Raw genomic sequence first — 27,001 nt, forward strand, 5'->3', positions numbered from 1 at the left:
GTGTGACATCACCAATGCACTTTTGGACGAATGGTGGAAAATCCCTACAAACACACTCCGCAACCTTGTGGACAGCCTTCCCAGAAGAGTTGAAGTTGTAATAGCTGCAAAAGGTGGACCCACATCATATTGAACCCTATGGGTGAGGAATGGGATAGCACTTCAAGTTCATATGTGGGTCAAGGCAGGTGGCCAAATACTTTTGGCAATATAGTGATTGAAACGATATCAACAAAATGATACATTATTTTCACGCGAAATACAGTCATAAGTGCAAAGACAACCACTAAAAATGTTGATATACAGTGGATCCAATACCGATACTACACTTGTATCGATTATTTTGATATTCGTATGGACCCACCCACCTCTCGCGGAGCTCTTTTAAGGATACGCCGTAGTGATGGGTTGATGAGGCGTCATGAAGCGTTTTGACACATTGCAAAACTGTATTGATACTGTGTCGATACTGTGTCACTAAATACTGACATCTGCTGGACATTAAAAATCCCTACAGGCAACCTATGGACCGACTCAACTGACACTGATTTTATGCCCTAGTACAGGGGTCACCAACCTTTTTGAAACCAAAAACTACTTCTTGGGTACTGATTAATGCGAAGGGCTACCAGTTTGATACACACTTAAATAAATAAATATATTGTCATTTGTAAGTTACACATAAGTGTGAGTTAAACAAGAATACCTAAATAAATAAATTTATATATATAAAAAAATGGGTATTTCTGTCCGTCATACCGTCGTACATTTTTTTTTCCTTTTACGGAAGGTTTTTTGTAGAGAATAAATGATGAAAAAAACACTTAATTGAATGGTTTAAAAGAGGAGAAAACACGAAAAAAATTAAAATAAAATTTTGAAACATAGTTTATCTTCAATTTCGACTCTTTAAAATTCAAAATTCAACCGACAAAAAGGAGAAAAACTAGCTAATTTGAATCTTTTTGAAAAAATAAAAAAAATAATTTATGGAACATCATTAGTAATTTTTCCTGATTAAGATAAATTTTAGAATTTTGATGACATGTTTTAAATTGGTTAAAATCCAATCTGCACTTTGTTAGAATATTTAACAAATTGGACCAAGCTATATTTCTAACAAAGACAAATCAGTATTACTTCTAGATTTTCCAGAACAAAACTTTTAAAAGGAATTCAAAATACTTTGAAATAAGATTTAAATTTGATTCTACAGATTTTCTAGATTTGCCAGAATATTTTTTTTTGAATTTTAATCATAGTAAGTTTGAAGAAATATTTCACAAATATTCTTTGTCGAAAAACCAGAAGCTAAAATATTTATTATTCTTTACAATAAAAAAAAATAAATTTACTTGAACATTGACTTAAATTGTCAGGAAAGAAGAGGAAGAAATTTAAAAGGTAAAAAGGTATATTTGTTTAAAAATCCTAAAATCATTTTTAAGGTTGTATTTTTTCTCTAAAATTGTATTTCTAAAAGTAATAAGAAGCAAAGTAAAAAATAAATGAATTTATTTCAACAAGTGAAGACCCATCCATCCATCCATTTTCTACCGCTTATTCCAAGTGAAGACCAAGTCTTTAAAATATTTTCTTGGATTTTCAAATTCTATTTGAGTTTTGTCTCTCTTAGAATTAAAAATGTCGAGCAAAGCGAGACCAGCTTGCTAGTAAATAAATACAATTTAAAAAATAGAGGCAGCTCACTGGTAAGTGCTGCTCTTTGAGCTATTTTTAGAACAGGCCAGCGGGCGACTCATCTGGTCCTTACGGGCTACCTGGTGACCGCGGGCACCGCGTTGGTGACCCCTGCCCTAGTATATACAATAATATAAACCAAGTCATTGTATTTCATTTAGGATTATTTAATATCTTCATTTAAATAAATATATTTTTATCTTTTTTAGATACAGTCAATAAATAATGTGAACATGTATCATAACATGGAAATCTAAGAGAACGTGTTGTGGATGATTGTGGACTGGGAATTTTTTTAATTTAATTTTCTTACACATTTTTATTAAAAAAAAAAAAAAAAGTTTTTCCGACGTATTACATTTTAGACGATTTCTCTTAGTTATTATTTATCCGGCTGTAGAAAAGACCCGCTCACAGGGCACAGAGGAGGCGTCAGTGCGACACAGTTCGCGTATCGGTCACGTGACCAAAACAGCTCATGATCGGTCACGTGACTTTCTAAAAGCGGTACGCGCACCGACACAGGGTTTTGCTCTATGAGCTCGACGCATGCGCCGATGCATCGGTGTTGCAGGTGTTGTACCGAAATCTGTTACCCATCGGAATTTGTAACTCCAGGGGGCGATGTTCCCATGGCGTTTGTTTGATGGTTAAACGGCAAGCCCAAAGAGGAGGAGAAGAAGAACGTTTGCGTAAATGGCGTAAACTATCCTTAATGCTGAAACGTCAGTTGTCAGAATTTCAGCATTAATAAATTACACATATTCTGGAAATCAATGACTTACTTTCATTATAGTATGAGTCCATTGTTATTATTAATGCTGAAATTCTGACAACTGACGTTTCAGCAGGATAGTTTACGCCATTTACGTAAGCGTTCTTCTTCTCCTCCTCTTTGGGCTTGCCGTTTAACCATCAAACAAACATCATGGGAACATCGCCCCCTGGAGTTACAAATTCCGATGGGTAACAGATTTCGGTACAACACCGGACCCATCACTAATACGCCGTATTTGCGAGCTTCTGTCGGCTGCTGTAAACCAGCCACCCGGCCTGTCAGTGGAGGGGAAAACGTCACGACGAATGGGCCATGGAGTGTGTGAGTCCACCAGCTAAATTGTCTTATTTTGTAGCCCAACAAGTTACTTAGCACGTCCACGTAAAACATGCTAACAGTAGCACACATGCTAATAACTAATCAGACTGGACTACTGTTAGCATTCTGGCACCTTTTGTCGTTATTTGTTGATACCATTAAGAGTGTAATCTTAAAAATACCTCTTCTACCGTATCTGACTCAAAACATCGATGATAAACTCGTAAAGATAGAGTCAACCGGCTTTGGCTTGCTAATGCTAACCTTGTTAGCAAGGAGTTTGAAAAGTGGCGAGCTTTTAAAAAACAAGGCTTTTTTTTTCCACTAATGGGTCAACTTTATTGTATTTTCCAACTGCACGAAAACGATCGTTTTGTACCAGAGGTGGGTAGAGTAGCCAGAAATTGTACTCAAGTAAGAGTATTTTTACTTTAGAGATTTATTACTCAAGTAAAAGTAGGGAGTAGTCACCCAAATATTTACTTGAGTAAAAGTAAAAAGTATGTTGTGAAAAAACTACTCAAGTACTGAGTAACTGATGAGTAACATACACACACACACACACACACACATATATATACATATATATATATATATATATATATATATATGTATATGTGTGTATATATATATATATATACACACACACACATATATACATATATATATATATATATATATATATGTATATATATACACCCACACACACACACATATATATATACACCCACACACATATATATATATATATATATATATATATACACATATATATATACACACACACATATATATACATATATATATATATATATATATATACATATATATATACATACATTGATATATACAGTATATAATTTATATTTATTTATTTTGCCGTTTTTGTTTACATGTTAAAGGTGTTTTAATGAATATACATGCATGTTTAACACATATAGATTCCTTTCGTTCATGAAGACAAGAATATAAGTTGGTGTATTACCTGATTCTGATGACTTGCATTGATTGTAATCAGACAGTAGTGATGATAACGTCCACGTTTTCAAATGGAGGAGAAAAAAAGTTCCTCCTTTTTGTCTAATACCACATGAAAGTGGTTGTTTTTTTTGGTATCTTATTTGTCCAGCTTCCATATTCGTTTTTATACACTTTACAAGAAATACATTGGCGGCAAACTCCGTAGCTTGCTAGCTTGTTTGCGCTGGCTTTCGGAGACTCTTATTTTGAAAGCGCAGGCGCGATGAAGCGGCACTTTTATTGTGAAGACAGGAACTGTGCAGTCAGTCTTTAGGCTTTTGACGGGATGTACGGTTGAAATAAAAAAGGGTATTTTTTCCTTCACACTTTTGATTGATTGATTGGAACTTTTATTAGTAGATTGCACAGTACAGTACATATTCCGTACAATTGACCACTAAATGGTAACACCCCAATAAGTTTTTCAACTTATCAGGTTATGTGACCCCTGGCTCTGTTTGATTGGTCCAACGTCACCAGTGACTGCATCTGATTGGTCGAACGGAGTGAACGTCACCAGTGACTGTATTTGTTGAAACGCAGGCACTATGAAGGTCTGTCTGACAGACCAAAACAAACAAAGCGTGCATTAACAGATCGATAAAAATTAGTAGCGAGTTGAATGTAGATTAAAGTAGCGGAGTAAAAGTAGCGTTTCTTCTCTATGAATATACTCAAGTAAAAGTAAAAGTATGTTGCATTAAAACTACTCTTAGAAGTACAATTTATCCCAAAAGTTACTCAAGTAGATGTAACGGAGTAAATGTAGCGCGTTACTACCCACCTCTGTTTTGTACTCTCTTAAACATTTACACTGCCGACTGGACTCCTTCCAGAATAATGAACGTCATCTCAAGAGTGACCGAAGCCAAACAAACCTCCATTATGGCTCTTTATACCAGTCTTTTTCAACCTTTTCTAAACCAAGGCGTATTGTTTTTCATTGAAAAAAATCCCGAGGCACACCACCAGCAGAAAACATTAAGAAATGAAACTCAGTAGCCGATATTGACAGTAAAAAGTCGTTGGATATAAATTTAAACCATAACTGAGCATGCATCACTGTAGCTCTTGTCTCAAAGTAGGTGTACCGTCACATCACGTCATGAGTTATTTTAAATGTTTTGGTGGATTCCTGTGTGTAGTGTTTTAGTTCCTGCCTTGCGCTCCTATTTTGTTGTTGATTGTCATGTCATATACGGATGTACTTTTTGGACGCCGTCTGCTGCTCCACACTCTGTAAGTTTTTGCTGTCGTCCAGCATTCTGTTTTTGTTTACTTTGCAGTAGGGCTGCAACAACTTATCGATGAAATCGATTAAAATCGATTATAAAAATAGTTGACGATTAATTTAGTAATCGATTCGTTGGATCTATATTGAACAATTTCCCTTGTGGATCATTAAAGTTTGTCTAAGTCTATGCTATGCGTATGCGCAGAGGCTTTTTTTAATTTTTTTTATTTTTATAAACCTTTATAAACTGCAACATTTACAAACAGCTGAGAAACAATAATCAAAATACAGTGAGTATGGTGCCAGTATGCTGTTTTTTCCCCCAATAGAATACTGGAAAAGATAGAAATGTATTTCGTCTCTTTTAGCCGATTATTAATCGATTAATTGAAGTCGTATTTTCCGCACTATTAGCCGCACCTAAAAACCACAAATTTTCTCAAAAGCTGACAGTGCGGCTTATAACCCGGTGCGCTTTATATATGGATTAATATTAAGATTCATTTTCATAAAGTTTAGGTCTCGCAACTACGGTAAACAGCCGCCATCTTTTTTCCCCGTAGAAGAGGAAGCGCTTCTTCTTCTACGGTAAGCAACCGTCAAGGTAAGCACCCGCCCCCGTAGAAGAAGAAGCGCGCGGATATTACGTTTCATTTCATTTGTGTGTTTACATCTGTAAAGACCACAAAATGGCTCCTATTAAGAGACACGCGTACAATGCAGAATTCAAACTCAAGGCAATAAGTCACGCAGTAGAACACGGAAATAGAGCAGCAGCAAGAGAATTGAACATAAATGGTGCGTAGGTAGAGGAAGCAACAAGATGACCTGCGCCACTAAGACAGGGAGACAGCGCCGGACGACATACGCCAACATCTGCCAGTGGATTGTAAATGCTTGGGCGGATATATCGGTCTCAACTGTGGTCCGAGCTTTCCGGAAGGCAGGATTCACGGAACTGCTGGACAACAACAGCGACATTGACTCTGATGACTTCGACGAGACGGAGCCGGCCATTTTGGATGCCGTATTCGCCCAATTTGTTAATTCAGACACTGAAGAAAAATTCGAGGGATTTATGGATGAGGAATAATTTCAGAAAGTGAGCTTTAAATGTTTATTTTGTGTGTTGTGTGACATTAACGTTCGAGCAACGTTGAGTTGCTATTGCTCTGCACTAATTTGAGTGTTACTATTTTTGTGATTGCACATTTGCACATTACATTTTGGGGGTGAACAGAATTGTTAGAACGCTGGTTTGTAATATATTATTAAAGTTTGACTGACCTATCTGACTGTTTTTTTGACATTCGCTTTAGCGCAGTGTAGGCGCGGCTTATAACCCGGGGCGGCTTATAGGTGAACAAAGTTTTGAAATATGCCATTCATTGAAGGTGCGGCTAATAACCCGGGGCGGCTTATAGTGCGGAAAATACGGATAGACAGATTAATCGATTACCAAATTAGTTGTTAGTTGCAGCCTCAGATCGTAATATAATTTTTTTTTTTAGATGTAAACACTTCTTTGTGGTCTGTTACATGTAATGGTGGTTCTTTGGGTCAAAATGTTGCATAGATTATATTTTACAGACAATATTTAAGCCGCTTTCTGACTGTCTCTTCAGAATGCGGGGTATTTATGTGCCCCCACTTTAACAGTGTTTTCTCCCCGTCAGCCATGTTGTAATTTTCAGCACTCCTTTATGGAGTCTACTGACAGATATACTGTAAGTTAGAATTAAAGCTGCAAGCAGCGATGGACGGGACAGACTTTGAGGGCTCATAAAATCCAAACCGGAGCAGTAATTAAAACTCTTTCATCAACTTTTAATCCGAAGGGTTCAATCTCTCTCCTGTGCTAATTTGAAGCCGACACGACAAACGTGCTCAGAGGAGATAATGTTTGAAAAAAGGTGACTGTTTATACACAACTTTTGTTTTGAAGGGGGAATTGCAAACTTCCTGTTGATTTTTGCTGGGGGTTGTCAGTGTATGAAATATAGGTCTAAGTGAGACCTACATAGAGGTTTGTGTTTCATGTCTCTACGACATTCCTACTGGGAGTTACAGGCAGTTTCGTCTGTTTTCTTCCTAGGGGGTGCTAGAGCGCAATTTTGAGTTTTGGGGTTTGGTTTTTTGATTAGATCGCAATTTTCGCCAGTCCTGATGTGTGTGTCCAATGTGGTGAGTTTTGAAGTATGTTAAGGGGGTCAAATTACAGCTCAAAGAGGCGGCGGTATAATAATAAAACGCTAGAAATACAATAGGGTCCTCTGTCCCAAAGGGACTCGGTCCCTAACTATACGCTACTTTGTATTAGAAATGGCAACAGCGGAGGACGGTCGGGCTTGTACGAGCAAGTCTGCCCCACAACAAGAGGACATACAAAAAGACGGAGCTTACTGACTAAAATGGCTGCAACGTTCCCTCAATTGCGCACTGCTCACAGGTCCTTTATGCCGCACACAAAATCAAATCCCATCCGAACTCTAAACAAAATTAACACAATTTGTTCTGTAGGATTTTCCAATGCTGTGAGTGATCGGTGACAACAAGCGGCCACACCAGATAGAACAATGTTCGTCAACACAGTTCAATCATTGTAACGCCTGTCGGGACGCTTTAAGGAGGATAGGAATTTCGGCGATCACTTTATTGGGCAAAAACTGTTTATTGTCGACCGTAACCACAGCAAAAGCATCAGTAAATAAAACTTACATTGAGCAAAACTGCCGTATAAACAGGCCAAAAACCCAATCCTGTCATATCAACCAACACACACACTCATGGCACTTTGCCACTGATGCGTTCACAGCCACACAAAAAGTCGGACAACTCCAACACCACACATAAAGTGTAAATGCCAGGTCGTTACACTATGACTCCCCATTCATATTAGGGTTATTCTACTGTCATATATTAAGAATGTTTATTTATGTAGCTGTTGCAAGATTACCTAAATGCTGATAAAATATATATATTACAGACAGACTGTTACAGGAATGTACACTTTATCCTATGCTTACATATCATTGTGCAACATGTGAATGTTTTAAGGGGAATTAAATGTGATCTCTGACAGGGATACACATTCTTTCCAAAGCAGGACCCCCACCAAGGCATACAATACTAGTACCTAGCTCATGAAAAACCTTTTTATTTATTTATTTTTTAATTGTAAACAGGCCAAAACACCTATATTCGAAAATAATCTCGTGAAAATGGCTGCTGTTATTTGATTATAATAAAAATACCTTTTCAATTGTTATGTTAGGTTTGGGACAGGTGTGATGCTGGTATGGCCACTTTGGGTACATCAGTGTTTCCCACATATTCATTTATTTGTGGCGGCCCGCCACGAAAGAATTACGTCCGCCACAAATGGATTTTTCGGCTTTTGACTCGCTCGACCGCTCATAAAAGCAATGGGACTGTCTGTGAATGTTGCTTGTAGTTACAACTCCGGTGCAGTAGGTGGCGGTAGCCTACTATGCATTGTAATTCCGCCAATAGCACTTAATTCACCTGGTGGGCCAGAAGAAGAAGAAGAAGAGGGACGGACGGGATCAAAATACGAGGGTAATATAAGTTATAGGTAAATAGGTTATAGCTGCATCGCTCGCGGCTCGTCATATATTTAACGTTAATCCGCGATTTCACCGAGCGTTAACTGACGGTGAGCAGCCTGACGCTGCTTCATTAACACCGCCGCTGTTTGACTCGGTGGCCGGGGCAGACGCACTTAGTAACAGTCACGTGTTTTCATACCGACGAGCTAACGTGTCCAGGTTATAACCCTGTTGTCAATAAACACACATGGACTGAAGCTAAATTGTCCACTGTCCACTGCAGCATGTGAATGCAATGAAAATAATACAATCTGGGCCAACCAGCTGTTAAAATGTTGTCCAGGTTAATGTTTTGGCCATTAAAGGCCCTTCATTTCAAGATTTCAACTGTGATCGGGCTTTAAACAGGTGGCTGACCTGTTCAGATGGGTGTAACTGCTACTGGTCAAATAATGTGAAATAGCATTTAATTTTACATGTATGCAATGCCATTTAAATGTAATTATAGATAATAATAATAATAAATACTGTGTAGTGTTGTAAATAGTCAACGGGAAGGATTTTAGTAAGATATAAGCCATGAGTACTACACAGCCAGAAAAAAACCTAGGCAGGACGAATAAAAATATTGGGGCAAGTAGATTTGAGAAGTCAGGCAAGTAGAAAAAAACCTTAACGTTGAACCCTGCTTGTGTTGAGCTGCTGCCGCTTAAGGTTAGACGGCACTGTACATAGAGCGGTTCTGCTCGTTAGTAATAAATTCTAATGTTGGATGTTCACTCCTTCACACAGATGAGTATAGAAAAATATTTTCAACGGCCGAAAAGGGCTCGACTTGGAGAGGAGGTAGGCCTACAGTCCGGAACCACAGGTGCGACCTGTTCAGCAGCAGCAGGAGGAGGAGGAAGAGGTTGACTGACTGTGGCAGGACACCTCTGCCTCTGTTTCACTTCATGTTGCTGGTAAATAATATGGTTGTAGTAGTAGGCTAAAGTTTAATTATTTAGTATTCACTAATTAAAGGGGCAGAGCTTTAAGAGACATTTTAGCTTTTAAATTTTATAAGATATTTTTTTTGTAAGAACCACAATTAATAAATATATTTCAGTGAATCACTAATTGTTCAAATCTGTATATAAATATGTACATAAAATGTTGTAATTATATTCCAACTCCGCGTTCTTCTTGGTCATCGCCGCTGCCGCCGCCACCCCCCGACCACACCACCACAAATAGATGCCTGTCCTGTGGGAAACACTGTACATTCATACAATATTTGGATAATCCAGTGATATTTTTTTCTAACTGCTGTCACAAGATGGGCAAATTCCAAACGGTGGTTTGAGGAAGTATGAAGGAAGGCAAGATTGTTGTAGAAATATCTCCGCAATGCCACCATGGTTGGATTTAAAATTTTCGGACCTTACGCAGATCCCAAATACACAACAGCAGGCACCAATTAGTAAGAAAAGTTTGTTTTTGCATCAAAGGTCCCCTTTAACTGAGCTGTTTGTAAACCGTGTTAATATTTAGCTTCTTACTGAAACGTTAACTTGACACATCTCTTTTGTGCAGATTCCAGCAACTCTTGAGGATCTTGAGAGCAAAAAGGATGCCCTTATAGAAGGTGAGAGAGGAAAGGACTCCATGATCACAGTTCTCCACCCTCACTTGTCTCTTTCTCTCTCTCTCTGTTCGCGTCAGACTCGGAGCACAATGTGTACACAAGGTTCATGAAGTCCCATCGCTGTTACGACCTCGTTCCCACCAGCTCCAAATTGGTGGTTTTTGACACGTCCCTCCAGGTTAGACATTAGCCTTACGTTCTAAAAGTGAAGACTGACTCGTTCACTGCGTAATGAAGTCACTTTTGAATTCCACAGGTCAAGAAGGCTTTTTTTGCACTCGTTTCCAATGGTGTGAGAGCAGCTCCACTATGGGACAGTAACAAGCAGTGCTTTGTTGGTAAGATAATTTATTTTAGGGATCGACTGATTATCGGCAACGATATTTGGCATTTTGACATACAGTACAGGCCAAAAGTTTGAACACCCCTTCTCATTCAATGCATTTCTTTATTTTCATGACTATTTACATTGTAGATTGTCACTGAAGGCATCAAAACTATAAATGAACATGTGGAGTTGTGTACTTAACAAAAAAAGGTTAAGTAACTGAACACATGTTTTATATTTTAGCTTCTTCAAAATAGCCACCCTTTGCTCTGATCACTGCTTTGCACACTCTTGGCATTCTCTCGACCATTTCAGGTGACTACTTCTTGAAGCTGTTTTCAGTAATTTCACCTTTTTTTAAGTACATAACTCCACATGTGTTCATTCATAGTTTTGATGCCTTCAGTGACAATCTACAATGTAAATAGTCATGAAAATAAAGAAAACGCATTGAATGAGAAGGCCTGTCCAAACCTTTGGCCTGTATTGTATATCTATATCGGCCTCTTTTTATCGGTATCAGCTAGAGGTGTAACGGTACACAAAAATTTCGGTTCGGTACGTACCTCGGTTTAGAGGTCACAGTTCGGTTCAATTTCGGTACAGTAAGACAGTGTTTTTTAACCACTGTGCCGCGGCACACTAGTGTGCCGTGAGATACAGTCTAGTGTGCCGTGGGAGATCATCTATTTTCACTTATTTGGGTTAAAAATATTTTTTGCAAACCAGTAATTATAGTCTGCACATTATGTGTTGTTGAGTGTTTGTGCTGTCTAGAGCTCAGCAGAGTAACCGTGTAATACTCTTCCATATCAGTAGGTGGCAGCCGGTAGCTAATTGCTTTGTAGATGTCGGGAACAGCGGGAGGCAGCATGAAGGTAAAAAGTTGTCTAATGCTTAAACCAAAAATAAACAAAAGGTGAGTGCCCCTAAGAAAAGGCATTGAAGCTTAGGGAAGGCTATGCTGAAGAAAACTAAAACTGAACTGGCTACAAAGTAAACAAAAACAGAATGCTGGATGACAGCAAAGACTTACTGTGGAGCAAAGACGGCGTCCACAAAGTACATCCGAACATTACATGGCAATCAACAATGTCCCCACAAATAAGGATAAAAACAACTGAAATATTCTTGATTGCTAAAACAAAGCAGGTGTGGGGAATAGCGGTCAAGGAAGACATGAAACTGCTACAGGAAAATACCAAAAAAAGAGAAAAAGCCACCAAAATAGGAGCGCAAGACAAGAACTAAAACACTACACACAGAAAAACAGCAAAAAACTAAAAATAAGTCAGGGCATGATGTGACAGGTGGTGACAGTACACCTACTTTGAGACAAGAGCAACATTGATGCACGCATGGTTATGCTTTAAAGTCATACCCAAAAATTGACTTTAAACTTTTTACTGTCAACTGTGTTTCGTTTTTTAATGATTTCTGCTGGTGGTGTGCCTCCGAATTTTTTCAACGCAAAAAATGTGCCTTGGCTCAAAAAACGTTGAAAAACACTGCAGTAAGAAAACAACAAAATATAAAGTTTTGGGTTAATTACCAAATTTGCAAAATCTTCCACCAAAAATATTTTTCTTAGTGGAATATTTGATGTGAAGTAATGGGAACCTTGGATAGGTCAATAATTCATAATAACATTGATTTTGATTCAGTATTATGTTTTGAGCAATGACATTTTGAAAGAAAAAAAAACAGCTTTGTTTTATTAGTCAACATTGCAACTTTTTCTAAATGACATTTAACCTTTAAGCTTTTCTATTTCACTTTTGTTATGTTTTTGTTTATTTTAATAGTATTTTTTAGAATGTACCGTGGGCCTTTAAAATATTAAATGTGGGCTGCAAATGGCCTCCGGGGCACAATTTTGACACCCCTGCTATAGATAATACAAAATTAAATGTGATAAATCTATGGATAAAAAGCAGAGCCTGGCGACGCATGCGCGTTTATCATAACTCTCTCTCTCTCTCTGTCTCTGCCCCTCCCTCACCAATGCTGCTGCGCGCACAATTTGTTTTGTTTTTAACCCCTTCTTAACCCTGAACGTACATTGAAAATACATGCAACCCTAACCCAGAATGCCGGACATTTGAGGCATTTAAGAAACTCCGCCCTGACAGCTCCGCAAAAGAGGACATGTCCGGTGAAAAGAGGACGTATGGTCAGTCTATCGTAGCCCGTTAGCTGCTAGCATGCCGTGTGTTGTGCCTCGGTGTGCATTGTTTACACAACGTGAGTTACGCTACTTAATATGTCCGTGTGGAAACTCGTTCGGTACACCTCCGAACCGAACTGGAACCCCCGTACCGAAACGGTTCAATAGAAATACACGTACCGTTACACCCCTAGTATCAGCCCATTTTCTTTCTTTGTTTTAATTACAATTTATACACATAAAATACCAGTATTCCGTATTAAACACTTTAGTGAAGTAGATGGTAATAACCACTCCTCGGGTCTGATAAGCTGCGCTGCGGAGCTAACACGGCTGGTAGGCAACCACATGTCTCTTCTGCTCACATGAACTTGTCAGAATTTACATTTTTTTGCCGGGAATTCCAGTTTTTGTCCCTCTTTCTGGGAGTCTTCCTCACGTTTTGTTTGTTTTCGCGACTGCAGCGAGTCGTACGACAGGAATTCGCAATACCCGCAGCGTGGGCTCATTTAAAGGGAGCGCGGCAAGTTTTTATGTTCCGTGATTTAATCAAATAACAATGGATGGACATGAAGATGACAGAAATGATCGAAACTTTGTGTAAAATGACAAATAGGAAATTATTATTAGGGGTGTGGGAAAAAATCGATTAAAATTCAAATCTCCAGCCGCGTATGTGTGTGTGTGTGTGAGAATGTGTCTGTCTTTGTCGTCTTGTTACATAATTGCGCCATTTGTCCCTCGTTAGTGGGACCTGAGTGGGGTGGGAGGGTGGGTGGGTGGTTTGGGTTTTAAGGGAAAGGGTGTGAATCATTTACTAACTTTAAAATTGTACTGTTTTGACTTGCACTTTTTTTCTGTCTGTTTGAAAATGCCAATAAAAAAAGTTGGAAAAAAAATAAATAAATTCAAATCTCCATTCTCACGTTGTACCAGTATCGATTCTCATTTTTCAAAAATCGATTTTTTTAATTTTTAATTTATTATTATTATTTTTTAAATTAATCAATCCAACAAAACAATATTATCAACAACAGTATCAATATTAGTAACAATGATAAAACATTATCCTTTACAATTTTAAAAGCTTTTTACAAAAATCTACTACTTTGCTTGTATGTCAGCAGACTGGGGTAGATCCTGCTGAAATCCTATGTACTGAATGAATAGAGAATTGTTTTGAATCGGAAAAATATCGTTTTTGAATCGAGAATCGCGTTGAATCAAAAAAATCAATTTATAATCGAATCGTGACCCCAAGAATCGATATTGAATCGAATCGTGATATGGCCTTTTTTTAACATTGCGATATTTTAAGGCCATATTGCGATACACGATATATATCTCGATATTTTGCCTTAGCCTTGAATGAACACTTGATGCATATAATCACAGCAGTATGATGATTCTATGTGTTTTGATTGATTGATTGAGACTTTTATTAGTAGGTTGCACAGTGAAGTACATATTCCGTACAATTGACCACTAAATGGTAACACCCGAATAAGTTTTTCCAACTTGTTTAAGTCGGGGTCCACTTAAATTGATTCATGATACAGATATATACTATCAGATATATACTATCATCATAATACAGTCATCACACAAGATAATCACATTGAATTATTTATAATCCGGGGTGTGGAGGGGGGCGCCGGATGTAAGTGTCAAAAAAACAGCCAAAAGAGTTTGATATGAGAATAAATCTAAAGTTAAAATATAGGGTAGAAATGCACCCATTTGCAGGAAATGTAGTCTTGATTTTCAAAATGTTCTTTCAAAGCTTGCATGTCTACATTAAAACATTCTTCTTCATACTGCATTAATATATGCTACTTTTAAACTTTCATGCAGAGAAGGAAATCACAACTAAAAAAATCACTAATTTTTTCATACGGTGTTGATGTGGACATTTTTGCCTGGCATTTTGATGGTGTGGACGTGTGGCACCGAATGGAGATAAGCGTCTCGACAGACGTCACAATATTTGAACAATGATGACGAAAACTGTTTTCTCTGTCGTGTCCGTGTGTCGAAAATTGTTATGCGCTTATTTTTTTATTTGATTTTGTGCGTGGCATAGATTTGGCGTGCGCAGAGGACGTTTGAGCAGGCGCGCACCTTAGCGGCTGCGCTAGCATCACAGCTAACGTTAGCCATGCTGCTACCTCTCTGCTGGGAGAGGACGTATACGTATGTGACGTGTGTAAGAAGTTGCGCTTGCTGTCTGTGAGAAGGAGACAGAAAAGTGGAATGTATTATTTAAATCGGTGCGTTGGAAAACACGGACCGGAGTTTTTTTTAAAACTGGATCTGGATCGGCATTTTCCCATGCCTTGCCGATACGCATTTTTTGGCAAATATCGGCGGCCGATCCGATCCAAATATCGGATCGGGACATCCCTACTCCAAATATGGGTTATCGGCCTCTTTGACTACTACTAATCGGCATCAGCCCTAAAAAAAACAACACACCTGTCGATCTCTAAAATATAAGTTGGTTTCAAACTCAACAACTAAAATGACTTGACGCTCTCTCTCTAAAATAGTTTGCTTGCAATTTCGTTGTACAATGTACGATGACAATAAAGATATATTCTATTCTATTCTATTCTACAGGCATGCTGACCATCACAGACTTCATTAACATCCTTCATCGTTACTATAAATCTCGACTGGTAAGATGTCACACACCAGATTATTGTGGTGGATTTTTTTTTATTTCACCAGTACATTTTTTCAGGTTCAGATTTATGAGCTGGAAGAGCACAAAATCGAAACATGGCGAGGTAAGCGTGTAAAAGAAAGCTTACACAAGCGAGCACACCCCTCCATATTTAATTAAGCCACCATTTTCCTGACACTGTAGTCAAGGGACAAAACTACAGGAAGTAAACATGTGAACAGCAGGGGTCTTCAGTGTTGTCCGGGCCAAAGACCCCCAAACTGATGGAAAGACGGAGCTAGGACCCCCTTACTTGTATACCTCTCTAGTGTAAAATTCTATCCATCCATTCATTTTCTACCGCTTGTCCCTTTTGGGGTCGCGGGGGTGCTGGAGCCTATCTCAGCTGCATTGTGTTTTTAAATTAAAATCCACTTTATTTATATAGCACATTTAAACAACAAAAATGTTTCCAAAGTGCTACACAACAATATTAAAAACAATATTCAAATATTATCCTTAGCTCCACCAATGACTGAATAAAAACAAAAAATAAATACATATAAAACCAATATAAAAATAAATATGATTAAAAACGATTCTAAAGGGTAAAACCAATTAAAACAGTAAATAGAAATCAAAATTTATAAAAGAGGACAGAGGACCACACAACTCACGTAGTGTTAAAAGCCAAAGAATAAAAGTGGGTCTTAAGCAGTGGTGGGTAGAGTAGCCAGAAATTGTACTCAAGTAAGAGTACTGTTACTTTAGAGATTTATTACTCAAGTAAAAGTAAGGAGTAGTCACCCAAATATTTACTTGAGTAAAAGTAAAAAGTATGTTGTGAAAAAACTACTCAAGTACTGAGTAACTGATGAGTAACATATACACACACACACATATATATATATATATATAAAAATCACAAGACTATTTCATCTCTACAGGCCTGTTTCATGAGGGGGGTACCCTCAATCGTCAGGAGATTTTAATGGGAGCATTCGCATACCATGGTTTATATAGGGCACAGAGTGGGTGGGTACAGGCTGGCCTAGGGGCGTGGTGATTGGCTCATGTGTTACCTAGGAGGTGTTTCCGTCTATGGCGGCATGCTGTGACAATTTCGCTGCGCTTGTTGAGGGATGACAGGTCTGGACGGTAAATAATAAACAGTTTCTCTTTCAAGCATAGGTTGCATCTTTTATTACCATTATTGTAAGGTGTGCTGGATGCAAGAATTTGCCATGTTATTGAATATTCAACATTATTGTCTTTGAGGTCCCAAATGTGTTTGCTGAGTTCTGTGGTATTTCGCAGGTTTTTGTTCCTGAAAGAAGCCTTGTGATTGTTCCATCTGGTTTTGAATTCTCCCTCGGTTAATCCTACATATGTGTCGGATGTGTTAATGTCCTTGCGTATTACCTTAGATTGGTAGACAACTGATGTTTGTAAGCACCCCCCGTTGAGAGGGCAATCAGGTTTCTTTCGACAGTTACAGCCTTTGGAGTCGCTCTGTCTGGGGGCCGACGGCTCATTTGCAATTGTTTTGTTGTGGTTTGAGATGATTTGTCGTATATTGTTCATGCAGCTGTAGCTCAATTTAATGTTGTTCTTGTTGAATACTTTTCTTAGGGTGTTGTCTTTGGGAAAGTGTTTGTCAATCAGATTGAGGAATTTGTGTCCAATGTTAGTTGAGACGTTTTTGCTGTATGGGGGGTTGTACCAGATGATGTCGTTTTGTTTTCTGTTCTTTTTTGGCTGGTTTCCTGGCGTGGGTTCATAGGTGAGGGTGAAATTGTATCCGCTTTCATCAAGGGCTTTTTGGTACGGGGGGGTTGCTTGGTCAAATTCAGCTTTGCTAGATGACAGCATCGATAGCCTTTTATTGATTCCGGTAGGTATTCTTTTCGTGGTGGTGGGTGGGTGGTTGCTGTCATGGTGCACGTATTGGAGTGTTGTGTTGGGTTTCGTGAATGGTTGGTAGCTGTTATTTCTCAGGTTGAAAGTGACGTCAAGGAAGTTGACGGTTTGCTTGTTGGCTTCAATCGTGATCCGTAGGCCGTTCTCTTTGAAAATTTGGCATATGCGCTTCTTGGTATTCTCGCTGCTCCTTGGCGAGGCGCGACACACTGCCAGTCCGTCATCACGGTAAATACCAAGGTTCAGATTGAGGCTAGCGAGCTGGGAGAGGAGGAAACTCCCAACGAGTTCACACGTTTCTGCTCCGTCAAAACTTCCCATAGTGACGTCAAATGTTGCATTGTTCTTTTTTTGCCATGGTGTACTGTTGTGGATGAGAATGGAGTTTTTTGCGTGGATGATGATGTTTCTTTCGTTGCCTGTGATTGAGTCGTAGTCTGAGGCGAAGTCTAGTGCTTGAGTCAGTAGGTCTTGCGTGATGGAAGGGTAAAATTCCTCGATATCAAAGGAGATAAAGTTGTGCTGTTGTTTGTCTTGGATGTTGTTGAACCATTTGATTACTGCTGCTGTATTTCTCCATTGGTTGAGTGGTGTTTTGTCCTTGATGTTTGTGTTGACTCTGTCCAGGATTATTTTGCTGATTTTTCCTATTTCAGATTTAGTTGGGTTTATTAGTCGGCATGTTGGGTTATTTGCGAAGTTGGGTTTGTGGTCCTTCAATGTGATGAAGGCTTCCTTGTTGGCTGTGGCGTCCACCCTGTCCTCAATGTCCAGTTCAGCCGCGATCCTTTTATTTTCCAGGTGGATGTTCTGTAAGGTGTTGGGTTGCGCTTTTTTGTATGATTTGGTGATGCTTCTGTCCAGTAAGGTGTGGTGTTCTGGTATGTCCATTCTGTAGAAGTTTGTGGTTTTATCGGCAGCTATGATGAGGTTGTTTACTTTCTTGATGCGCTCCTTGTCATTTTTCAGCTTGGTGAGGAGTGGGTTGCGGATTGGCTTGAATTTGACTGATTGTATCATTTTGAGCATGTCGTTCTCAAAATCCTTTAGTTCCTCAACTGTGGGTGGGTTCTTGGTAGATTTGAATCCGTAAGTTTCCTTTTGCGTTCCTTTTGTTTCAGGGTGGAGGAAAAAATGTGCTTTCCACCGCATCCTTCTTAGGAAGTGTTCCGTCTTTTCTATGAGCCTTTCTATACATATATATATATATATATATATATATATATATATATATATATATATATATATATATATATATCCATTTAGTACCGCTTATTCCCTTCGGGGTCGCGGGGATATATATATATATATATATATATATATATATATATATATATATATATATATATATATATACTGTATATATATGTGTATGTATGTATATATGTGTATGTATGTATGTATATGAAATACTTGACTTGGTGAATTCTAGCTGTAAATATACACCCCGCCCCCCGCCCGTCACCCATTCTGTTCATAACTTTTATGGACAGAATTTCTAGGCGCAGTCAAGGTGTTGAGGGGATCCGGTTTGGTGGCTGCAGGATTAGGTCTCTGCTATTTGCAGATGATGTGGTCCTGATGGCTTCATCTGGCCAGGATCTTCAGCTCTCACTGGATCGGTTCGCAGCCGAGTGTGAAGCGACTGGGATGAGAATCAGCACCTCCAAGTCCGAGTCCATGGTTCTCTCCCGGAAAAGGGTGGAGTGCCACCTCCGGGTTGGGGAGGAGATCTTGCCCCAAGTGGAGGAGTTCAAGTACCTCGGAGTCTTGTTCACGAGTGGGGGAAGAGTGGATCGTGAGATTGACAGGCGGATCGGTGCGGGGTCTTCAGTAATGCGGACGCTGTATCGATCCGTTGTGGTGAAGAAGGAGCTGAGCCGGAAGGCAAAGCTCTCGATTTACCGGTCGATCTACGTTCCCATCCTCACCTATGGTCATGAGCTTTGGGTCATGACCGAAAGGACAAGATCACGGGTACAAGCGGCCGAAATGAGTTTTCTCCGCCGAGTGGCGGGGCTCTCCCTTAGAGATAGGGTGAGAAGCTCTGTCATCCGGGGGGAGCTCAAAGTAAAGCCGCTGCTCCTCCACATCGAGAGGAGCCAGATGAGGTGGTTCGGGCATCTGGTCAGGATGCCACCCGAGCGCCTCCCTAGGGAGGTGTTTAGGGCACGTCCGACCGGTAGGAGGCCGCGGGGAAGACCCAGGACACGTTGGGAAGACTATGTCTCCCGGCTGGCCTGGGAACGCCTCGGGGTCCCACAGGAAGAGCTGGACGACGAAGTGGCTGGGAAGAGCGAAGTCTGGGCTTCCCTGCTTAGGCTGCTGCCCCCGCGACCCGACCTCGGATAAGCGGAAGAAGATGGATGGATGGATGGATGGATATCTCCTTCATTGATGTGCATCTTTGATAGACAATTATACCACAATTATTCAGTTATACATTTACACACCAATGCCTGAGAAGGAGCAGGATGAAGAAAAAATCTTATATTTTCCTGCCCCCTTCAACATAATACGTAGTCTTAATGATTTATAAACCAACAATTACATCCAAATATAACGAAAACAACAAAAAAACACACACACAAAAAAAAACACAAGTGCAAAACTTCATGAAGTACAAACCGAACAAAAAAACAAAATAAGTAATATGCACCTCACGGGATGATACAAAACAAATACAAAACCAGGCAAAAAATAAGTAAAATAATAAGTATAAAGCAAAATGTAAACACTTATGGCTGTCCATATGATCTTATTGTTCTGTCTTTATATATTTTTTTTCAATTGGAATATGTTTTTACAATCTTTTATCTCATTGTAAAGAGAATTCCATAGTTTAACCCCCACCACTGACATGCACATTTGTTTTAAAGTTGTCCTTGAATACTGATGTTTGAAATGACCTTTTCTTCTATGCTCTTCATTCTCAGCATCGATGACAAATATTTTGTAAATTTGCTGGTAATGTTTTACTTTTAGCCTTAAACATGACACATAATGTCTGTAACTTTACTAGCTCCTGTAATTTCAATAAACCCGAATTAATAAATAATATGTTAGCATCATAATTATCCCCTCAATTCCCCCAAAAATAGATTAACTGGCTGGAATATAAAGACAATATAACATACATCCATAAACGTGGATGCATATGCAAAAGTGCAATATATTTATCTGTACAGTAATCTATTTATTTATATCTGCACCTTATTGCTTTTTTATCCTGCACTATCATGAGCTAATGCAACAAAATTTCGTTCTTATCTGTACTGTAAAGTTCCAATTTGAATGACAATAAAAAGGAAGTCTGTGTCATTCAAGCATGGTGGCGGAAGCATCACGGCATGAGGCTGCACGAGTGCTTTGACACTGCAGAGCTGTGGTTAATCGAGAGAAGCATGAATTCTAACGTGTAGTGTAATGTGACATTCCAGACATGCGCTCCTGCGGTGCTTGGTGTTAGTCTCACGGTCTGAGGCTGCACGAGTGCTACCAGCTTTGGGGAGCTGTGGTATTTCAAGGGGAAACGTGAATGAAAACTGGCTGGTATTTTCAGAGAATTAATTCATACACTGACTACTCGAAAGTATATCCAAGGTTCATTTCTATATTATTGTCCCTGGAGGTGACGTAAAGTGAGGGGGTGCACTCGTGTTTGTGAAATACTGCCCTGACTTGGTGATGTTTCCCAGAATTGTTGAAGGGCTAATGGTCACATTTGTACATTCGAACAGAGGTGTACCTTCAAGACTCTTTCAAGCCCCTGGTTAGCATATCGCCCAATGCCAGGTCGGTGAGCGTCACAAGCCAAGTTTTTTCCAGCGTCACGCTTCTCACATCTTGACACTTTCCTGTGTACCTCCCCCTGTGCGCCAGCTTGTACGACGCAGTATCCTCGCTGCTCAAGAACAAGATCCACAGACTTCCCGTCATCGACCCCCTGACTGGAAACACGCTCTACATTCTCACACATAAGAGGATTCTGAAGTTCCTGAAGCTCTTTGTAAGTCCCAATGCCGCACTAAATCTTTAAAATCATCCAGCAGTTCTTGCATAGTCTGTTTCGTGTTCAGCAGCAGCTAACGAAACGCTGATTTGCTACACGAGTGGGGGGGGGTCTTGTGTAGTTTTACTGACAGTACGTGTGAACCACAACGTGTTGTTGCTTTCAGATATCTGAGATGCCCAAGCCTTCATTCCTGGGGCAAACCTTGGAGGAGCTGAACATAGGAACATACCAGAACATAGCCGTGGTGCGCACAGATACGCCTCTGTACACGGCGCTGGGTATTTTTGTAGAGCAGCGGGTGTCTGCGCTCCCTGTGGTGGACGACAAAGGTTAGTGGAAAACACTCTTGACTTTGCATGAATGTCAGGGGCCTGTTTTTCAATCTAAAACCAATACTGCACTGGAAAAACTCACAACCTCAGCAAGTATGTATTTCTAATTTCTAGTCAAAATATCTCAACTTAATACAAGACACAATCCCCTGAATAGTATTTTTTTCAGTGAGATATAAGGCAATAGATCTACTGAGGGGAAAAAAAACACTACTTTTGAGCATCACAAGTTTGTTATAAGACACAAAACTTCTGAATACGAGTAAGTACATACCTGCCAACTACTCCGGTTTTCCCGTAATTAGTACGGTTTTCATCAACCTATTCCGGGTTACAGTTGCAGTGATAAAAAATACGGTTTTTCATTAATTAACATTTGTTTTTGTTTTTTAAGTTTTATTCACGAAATCACGTAACAACAATGACAATCGACACTGCTTCCCGTAACTTCCTATCGAGCCATTCCGAATGCCATGCGCGAGGCTATTTATAGCACCGCTGCCAAGCACGAGGGACCAGTTGCCATTGTTTCCAAACGAGCGAACGATCATGGAATCAGCCAGAGAAAAATCGCATACGAGTCTTAAACCGAAAAGAAAACTGCAGTCATTCCGTGAAGAATATTCAAAAGCCTATCCGGGAATAATTATCCGTTCCAAAAAGGGTGAAAACTACGCGAATTGCACCTTGTGCAGACAAGATTTTTCGATCGGACACGGAGGAATTAGCGATTTAAAAGACCACGTTGGGACAAAAAAACACAAGTCTAATGTCGTTGCTAGCGATACAAGTGGAAAACTTTCAACGTTTTTCGTCGCCCAAACAGATTCTTTGGATGTGATAAAGGCCGAAGTTTTATTTACGGAGGCAATAATTGAGCAAACAAAAAGGTAATGACACCAATGTTATCTATTGGAATTGTTTAGTACTGTTATACTGTTAAAAGTGTTTATACTATTTATGCTTTCAAGTCCAAGTTGAAGAAATCCTGTTAAATGTTGACAGCATAACTACCAAAATACAGAAGTATGCCCCCCTCTGGAGCCAGGCCCCGAGGTGGGGCACGATGGCGAGCGCCTGGTGGCCGTACCTGTCCCCATGGGGCCCGGCCGGGCACAGCCCGAAGAGGCAACGTGGGTCCCCCCTCCAATGGGCTCACCACCCATAGCAGGGGTCATAGAGGTCGGGTGCAATGTGAGCTGGGCGGCAGCTGAGGGCAGGGCACTTGGCGGTCCGATCCTCGGCTACAGAAGCTAGCTCTTGGGACGTGGAACGTCACCTCGCTGGGGGGGAAGGAGCCTGAGCTAGTGCGCGAGGTGGAGAAGTTCCGGCTAGATATAGTCGGACTCACTTCGACGCACAGCAAGGGCTCTGGAACCAGTTCTCTCGAGAGGGGCTGGACTCTCTTCCACTCTGGCGTTGCCGGCAGTGAGAGGCGACGGGCTGGGGTGGCAATTCTTGTTTCCCCCCGACTCAGAGCCTGTACGTTGGTGTTCAACCCGGTGGACGAGAGGGTAGCTTCCCTCCGCCTTCGGGTGGGGGGGACGGGTCCTGACTGTGGTTTGCGCTTACGCGCCAAACCGCAGCTCAGAGTACCCACCCTTTTTGGATTCACTCGAGGGAGTACTTGAGAGTGCTCCCCCGGGTGATTCCCTCGTTCTACTGGGGGACTTCAATGCTCATGTTGGCAGCGACAGTGAAACCTGGAGAGGCGTGATTGGGAAGAATGGCTGCCCGGATCTGAACCCGAGTGGTGTTTTGTTATTGGACTTTTGTGCCCGTCACAGATTGTCCATAACGAACACCATGTTCAAACATAAGGGTGTCCATATGTGCACTTGGCACCAGGACACCCTAGGCCGCAGTTCCATGATCGACTTTGTAGTTGTGTCATCGGATTTGCGGCCTCATGTTTTGGACACTCGGGTGAAGAGAGGGGCGGAGCTTTCTACCGATCACCACCTGGTGGTGAGTTGGCTGCGATGGTGGGGGAGGATGCCGGACAGACCTGGCAGGCCCAAACGCATTGTGAGGGTTTGCTGGGAACGTCTGGCAGAGTCTCCTGTCAGAGAGAGTTTCAATTCCCACCTCCGGAAGAACTTTGAACATGTCACGAGGGAGGTGCTGGACATTGAGTCCGAATGGACCATGTTCCGCGCCTCTATTGTCGAGGCGGCTGATTGGAGCTGTGGCCGCAAGGTAGTTGGTGCTTGTCGTGGCGGTAATCCTAGAACCCGTTGGTGGACACCGGCGGTGAGGGATGCCGTCAAGCTGAAGAAGGAGTCCTATCGGGTTCTTTTGGCTCATAGGACTCCTGAGGCAGCGGACAAGTACCGACAGGCCAAGCGGTGTGCGGCTTCAGCGGTCGCAGAGGCAAAAACTCGGACATGGGAGGAGTTCGGTGAGGCCATGGAAAACGACTTCCGGACGGCTTCGAAGCAATTCTGGACCACCAACCGCCGCCTCAGGAAGGGGAAGCAGTGCACTATCAACACCGTGTATGGCGAGGATGGTGTTCTGCTGACCTCGACTGCGGATGTTGTGGATCGGTGGAGGGAATACTTCGAAGACCTCCTCAATCCCACCAACACGTCTTCCTATGAGGAAGCAGTGCCTGGGGAGTCTGTGGTGGGCTCTCCTATTTCTGGGGCTGAGGTTGCTGAGGTAGTTAAAAAGCTCCTCGGTGGCAAGGCCCCGGGGTAGATGAGATCCGCCCGGAGTTCCAAGGCTCTGGATGCTGTGGGGCTGTCTTGGTTGACAAGACTCTGCAGCATCGCGTGGACATCGGGGGCGGTACCACTGGATTGGCAGACCGGGGTGGTGGTTCCTCTCTTTAAGAAGGGGAACCGGAGGGTGTGTTCTAACTATCGTGGGATCACACTCCTCAGCCTTCCAGGTAAGGTCTATTCAGGTGTACTGGAGAGGAGGCTACGCCGGATAGTCGAACCTCGGATTCAGGAGGAACAGTGTGGTTTTCGTCCTGGTCGTGGAACTGTGGACCAGCTCTATACTCTCGGCAGGGTCCTTGAGGGTGCATGGGAGTTTGCCCAACCAGTCTACATGTGTTTTGTAGACTTGGAGAAGGCATTCGACCGTGTCCCTCGGGAAGTCCTGTGGGGAGTGCTCAGAGAGTACGGGGTATCAGACTGTCTGATTGTGGCAGTCCGCTCCCTGTATGATCAGTGCCAGAGCTTGGTCCGCATGGCCGGTAGTAAGTCGGACACGTTTCCAGTGAGGGTTGGACTCCGCCAAGGCTGCCCTTTGTCACCGATTCTGTTCATAACTTTTATGGACAGAATTTCTAGGCGCAGTCAAGGCGTTGAGGGGATCTGGTTTGGTGGCTGCAGGATTAGGTCTCTGCTTTTTGCAGATGATGTGGTCCTGATGGCTTCATCTGGCCAGGATCTTCAGCTCTCACTGGATCGGTTCGCAGCTGATTGTGAAGCGACTGGGATGAGAATCAGCACCTCCAAGTCCGAGTCCATGGTTCTCGCCCGGAAAAGGGTGGAGTGCCATCTCCGGGTTGGGGAGGAGATCTTGCCCCAAGTGGAGGAGTTCAAGTACCTCGGAGTCTTGTTCACGAGTGGGGGAAGAGTGGATCGTGAGATCGACAGGCGGATCGGTGCGGCGTCTTCAGTAATGCGGACGCTGTATCGATCCGTTGTGGTGAAGAAGGAGCTGAGCCGGAAGGCAAAGCTCTCAATTTACCGGTCGATCTATGTTCCCATCCTCACCTATGGTCATGAGCTTTGGGTTATGACCAAAAGGACAAGATCACGGCTACAAGCGGCCGAAATGAGTTTCCTCCGCCGGGTGGCGGGGCTCTCCCTTAGAGATAGGGTGAGAAGCTCTGCCATCCGGGAGGAGCTCAAAGTAAAGCCGCTGCTCCTCCACATCGAGAGGAGCCAGATGAGGTGGTTCGGGCATCTGGTCAGGATGCCACCCGAACGCCTCCCTAGGGAGGTGTTTAGGGCACGTCCGACCGGTAGAAGGCCGCGGGGAAGACCCAGGACACGTTGGGAAGAGCTGGACGAAGTGGCTGGGGAGAGGGAAGTCTGGGCTTCCCTGCTTAGGCTGCTGCCCCCGCGACCCGACCTCGGATAAGCGGAAGAAGATGGATGGATGGATGGATGGTCCTTAATATTTTTGCAGTGCTATTTCTGTTGAAAAGTTAAAATGATTACATTAGAGATGTGATGTGCCACTTTTCAAGTGTGATGGCTTAAATTAATTTTCATTAATTTTTCATATTTTGAATTCTTTTGAAAGGCTTACAAAAAAACTACATTTGAATTGTAATTCCATGCTATTGACAGGACTATTCATTTTAATGAAGTTAGCTTACCATGTTTACAGTATGATAATTGTGATAGAAATGTGAATTTTAGGCACAGAATATTTTTTACAATTGAACAAGGCAGTAGATTATACAAGCTTGGACAGAAAGTTAATAATGACACCAATTTTTTTTTTAATGGAATTGTTTAGTACTGTTTTACCATTTGTTTACTGTAAAAAGTGTTTATACTGTTTATACTTTCAATTAACAAATTGAAGTCTTGTGAAAGGTTGACAGGATAACTGGCATTAACTGTCAAAATAATTTCAAACTATTGAAGTTAGCTTACAGAATAAACATGTCAATCAACCCATATGATTTTTGCTGTAATATTTTTGTTTTGAAAAGTCACTGTGACTGATAGAAAAGTGATGGTTTTAGCAACATTTTAACCTGTCTGAATGCTAATAATCATTTTGCGTCGGGGGGCGAAGGAACCCCCCACCAGGACTTTGTCCTGGACCTACCGGGGCCTGCGGCCCCTGGACCCTGGCTACTAGGTTTTTCTGATTTCAAAAGTTGGCAGGTATGTAAGTATAGCTGTTAAGTTTTATTTGCTAATTTCAAGATCACTTTTAAGATTTTAAAGCTCAAGTATGATGTCTTATTTCAAGAAAACTTACCAAGACAATGACTTGTTCCACTGGCAGATTTTTTAAAAGTATTGACGTATATGCACCTATTTGCTTTTTTTTTCTGCACTACCATGAGCTTATGTAACGAAATTTCGTTCTTATCTGTACTGTAAAGTTCAAATTTGAATGACCATAAAAAGGAAGTCTAAGTCTAATGTAGGAATTTTCTAGCAGACTTCTTTCGTGCATTTTTCAACTAACTGTTAACCTTTTTAAAAGTATATATATATTTTTTCCTCATAAAATTGTTTGTATGAGTGACAGAAATCGTACGCAGTAGTACATCCATGTTTGTGTTTGGTTATTTGCTGCTAACTCCGCCCCTTTTGTGAACTCTAGATTAGAAAATTCTG

General features: G+C 41.1%; 1 protein-coding gene across 1 annotated transcript in view; it reads left to right on the forward strand.

Moving 5' to 3' along the window:
* The first annotated feature begins 2,626 nt into the window (after positions 1 to 2,626).
* Positions 2,627 to 27,001, forward strand: part of prkag1 (protein kinase, AMP-activated, gamma 1 non-catalytic subunit) — a 45,535-nt gene continuing 21,160 nt past the window's right edge. The window contains exons 1-9 of the mRNA XM_061977658.2: positions 2,627 to 2,800; positions 10,196 to 10,247; positions 10,325 to 10,425; positions 10,504 to 10,585; positions 15,362 to 15,420; positions 15,486 to 15,531; positions 21,068 to 21,122; positions 21,210 to 21,336; positions 21,506 to 21,671. Of these exons, the coding sequence (XP_061833642.1) occupies positions 2,792 to 2,800; positions 10,196 to 10,247; positions 10,325 to 10,425; positions 10,504 to 10,585; positions 15,362 to 15,420; positions 15,486 to 15,531; positions 21,068 to 21,122; positions 21,210 to 21,336; positions 21,506 to 21,671 (697 nt within the window). The 5' untranslated portion in view covers positions 2,627 to 2,791. The remainder of the gene's footprint in view (positions 2,801 to 10,195; positions 10,248 to 10,324; positions 10,426 to 10,503; positions 10,586 to 15,361; positions 15,421 to 15,485; positions 15,532 to 21,067; positions 21,123 to 21,209; positions 21,337 to 21,505; positions 21,672 to 27,001) is intronic.

The sequence above is a fragment of the Nerophis lumbriciformis genome, linkage group LG18 (genome assembly GCF_033978685.3).
Source record: "Nerophis lumbriciformis linkage group LG18, RoL_Nlum_v2.1, whole genome shotgun sequence".
Lineage (NCBI taxonomy): Eukaryota > Metazoa > Chordata > Actinopteri > Syngnathiformes > Syngnathidae > Nerophis > Nerophis lumbriciformis.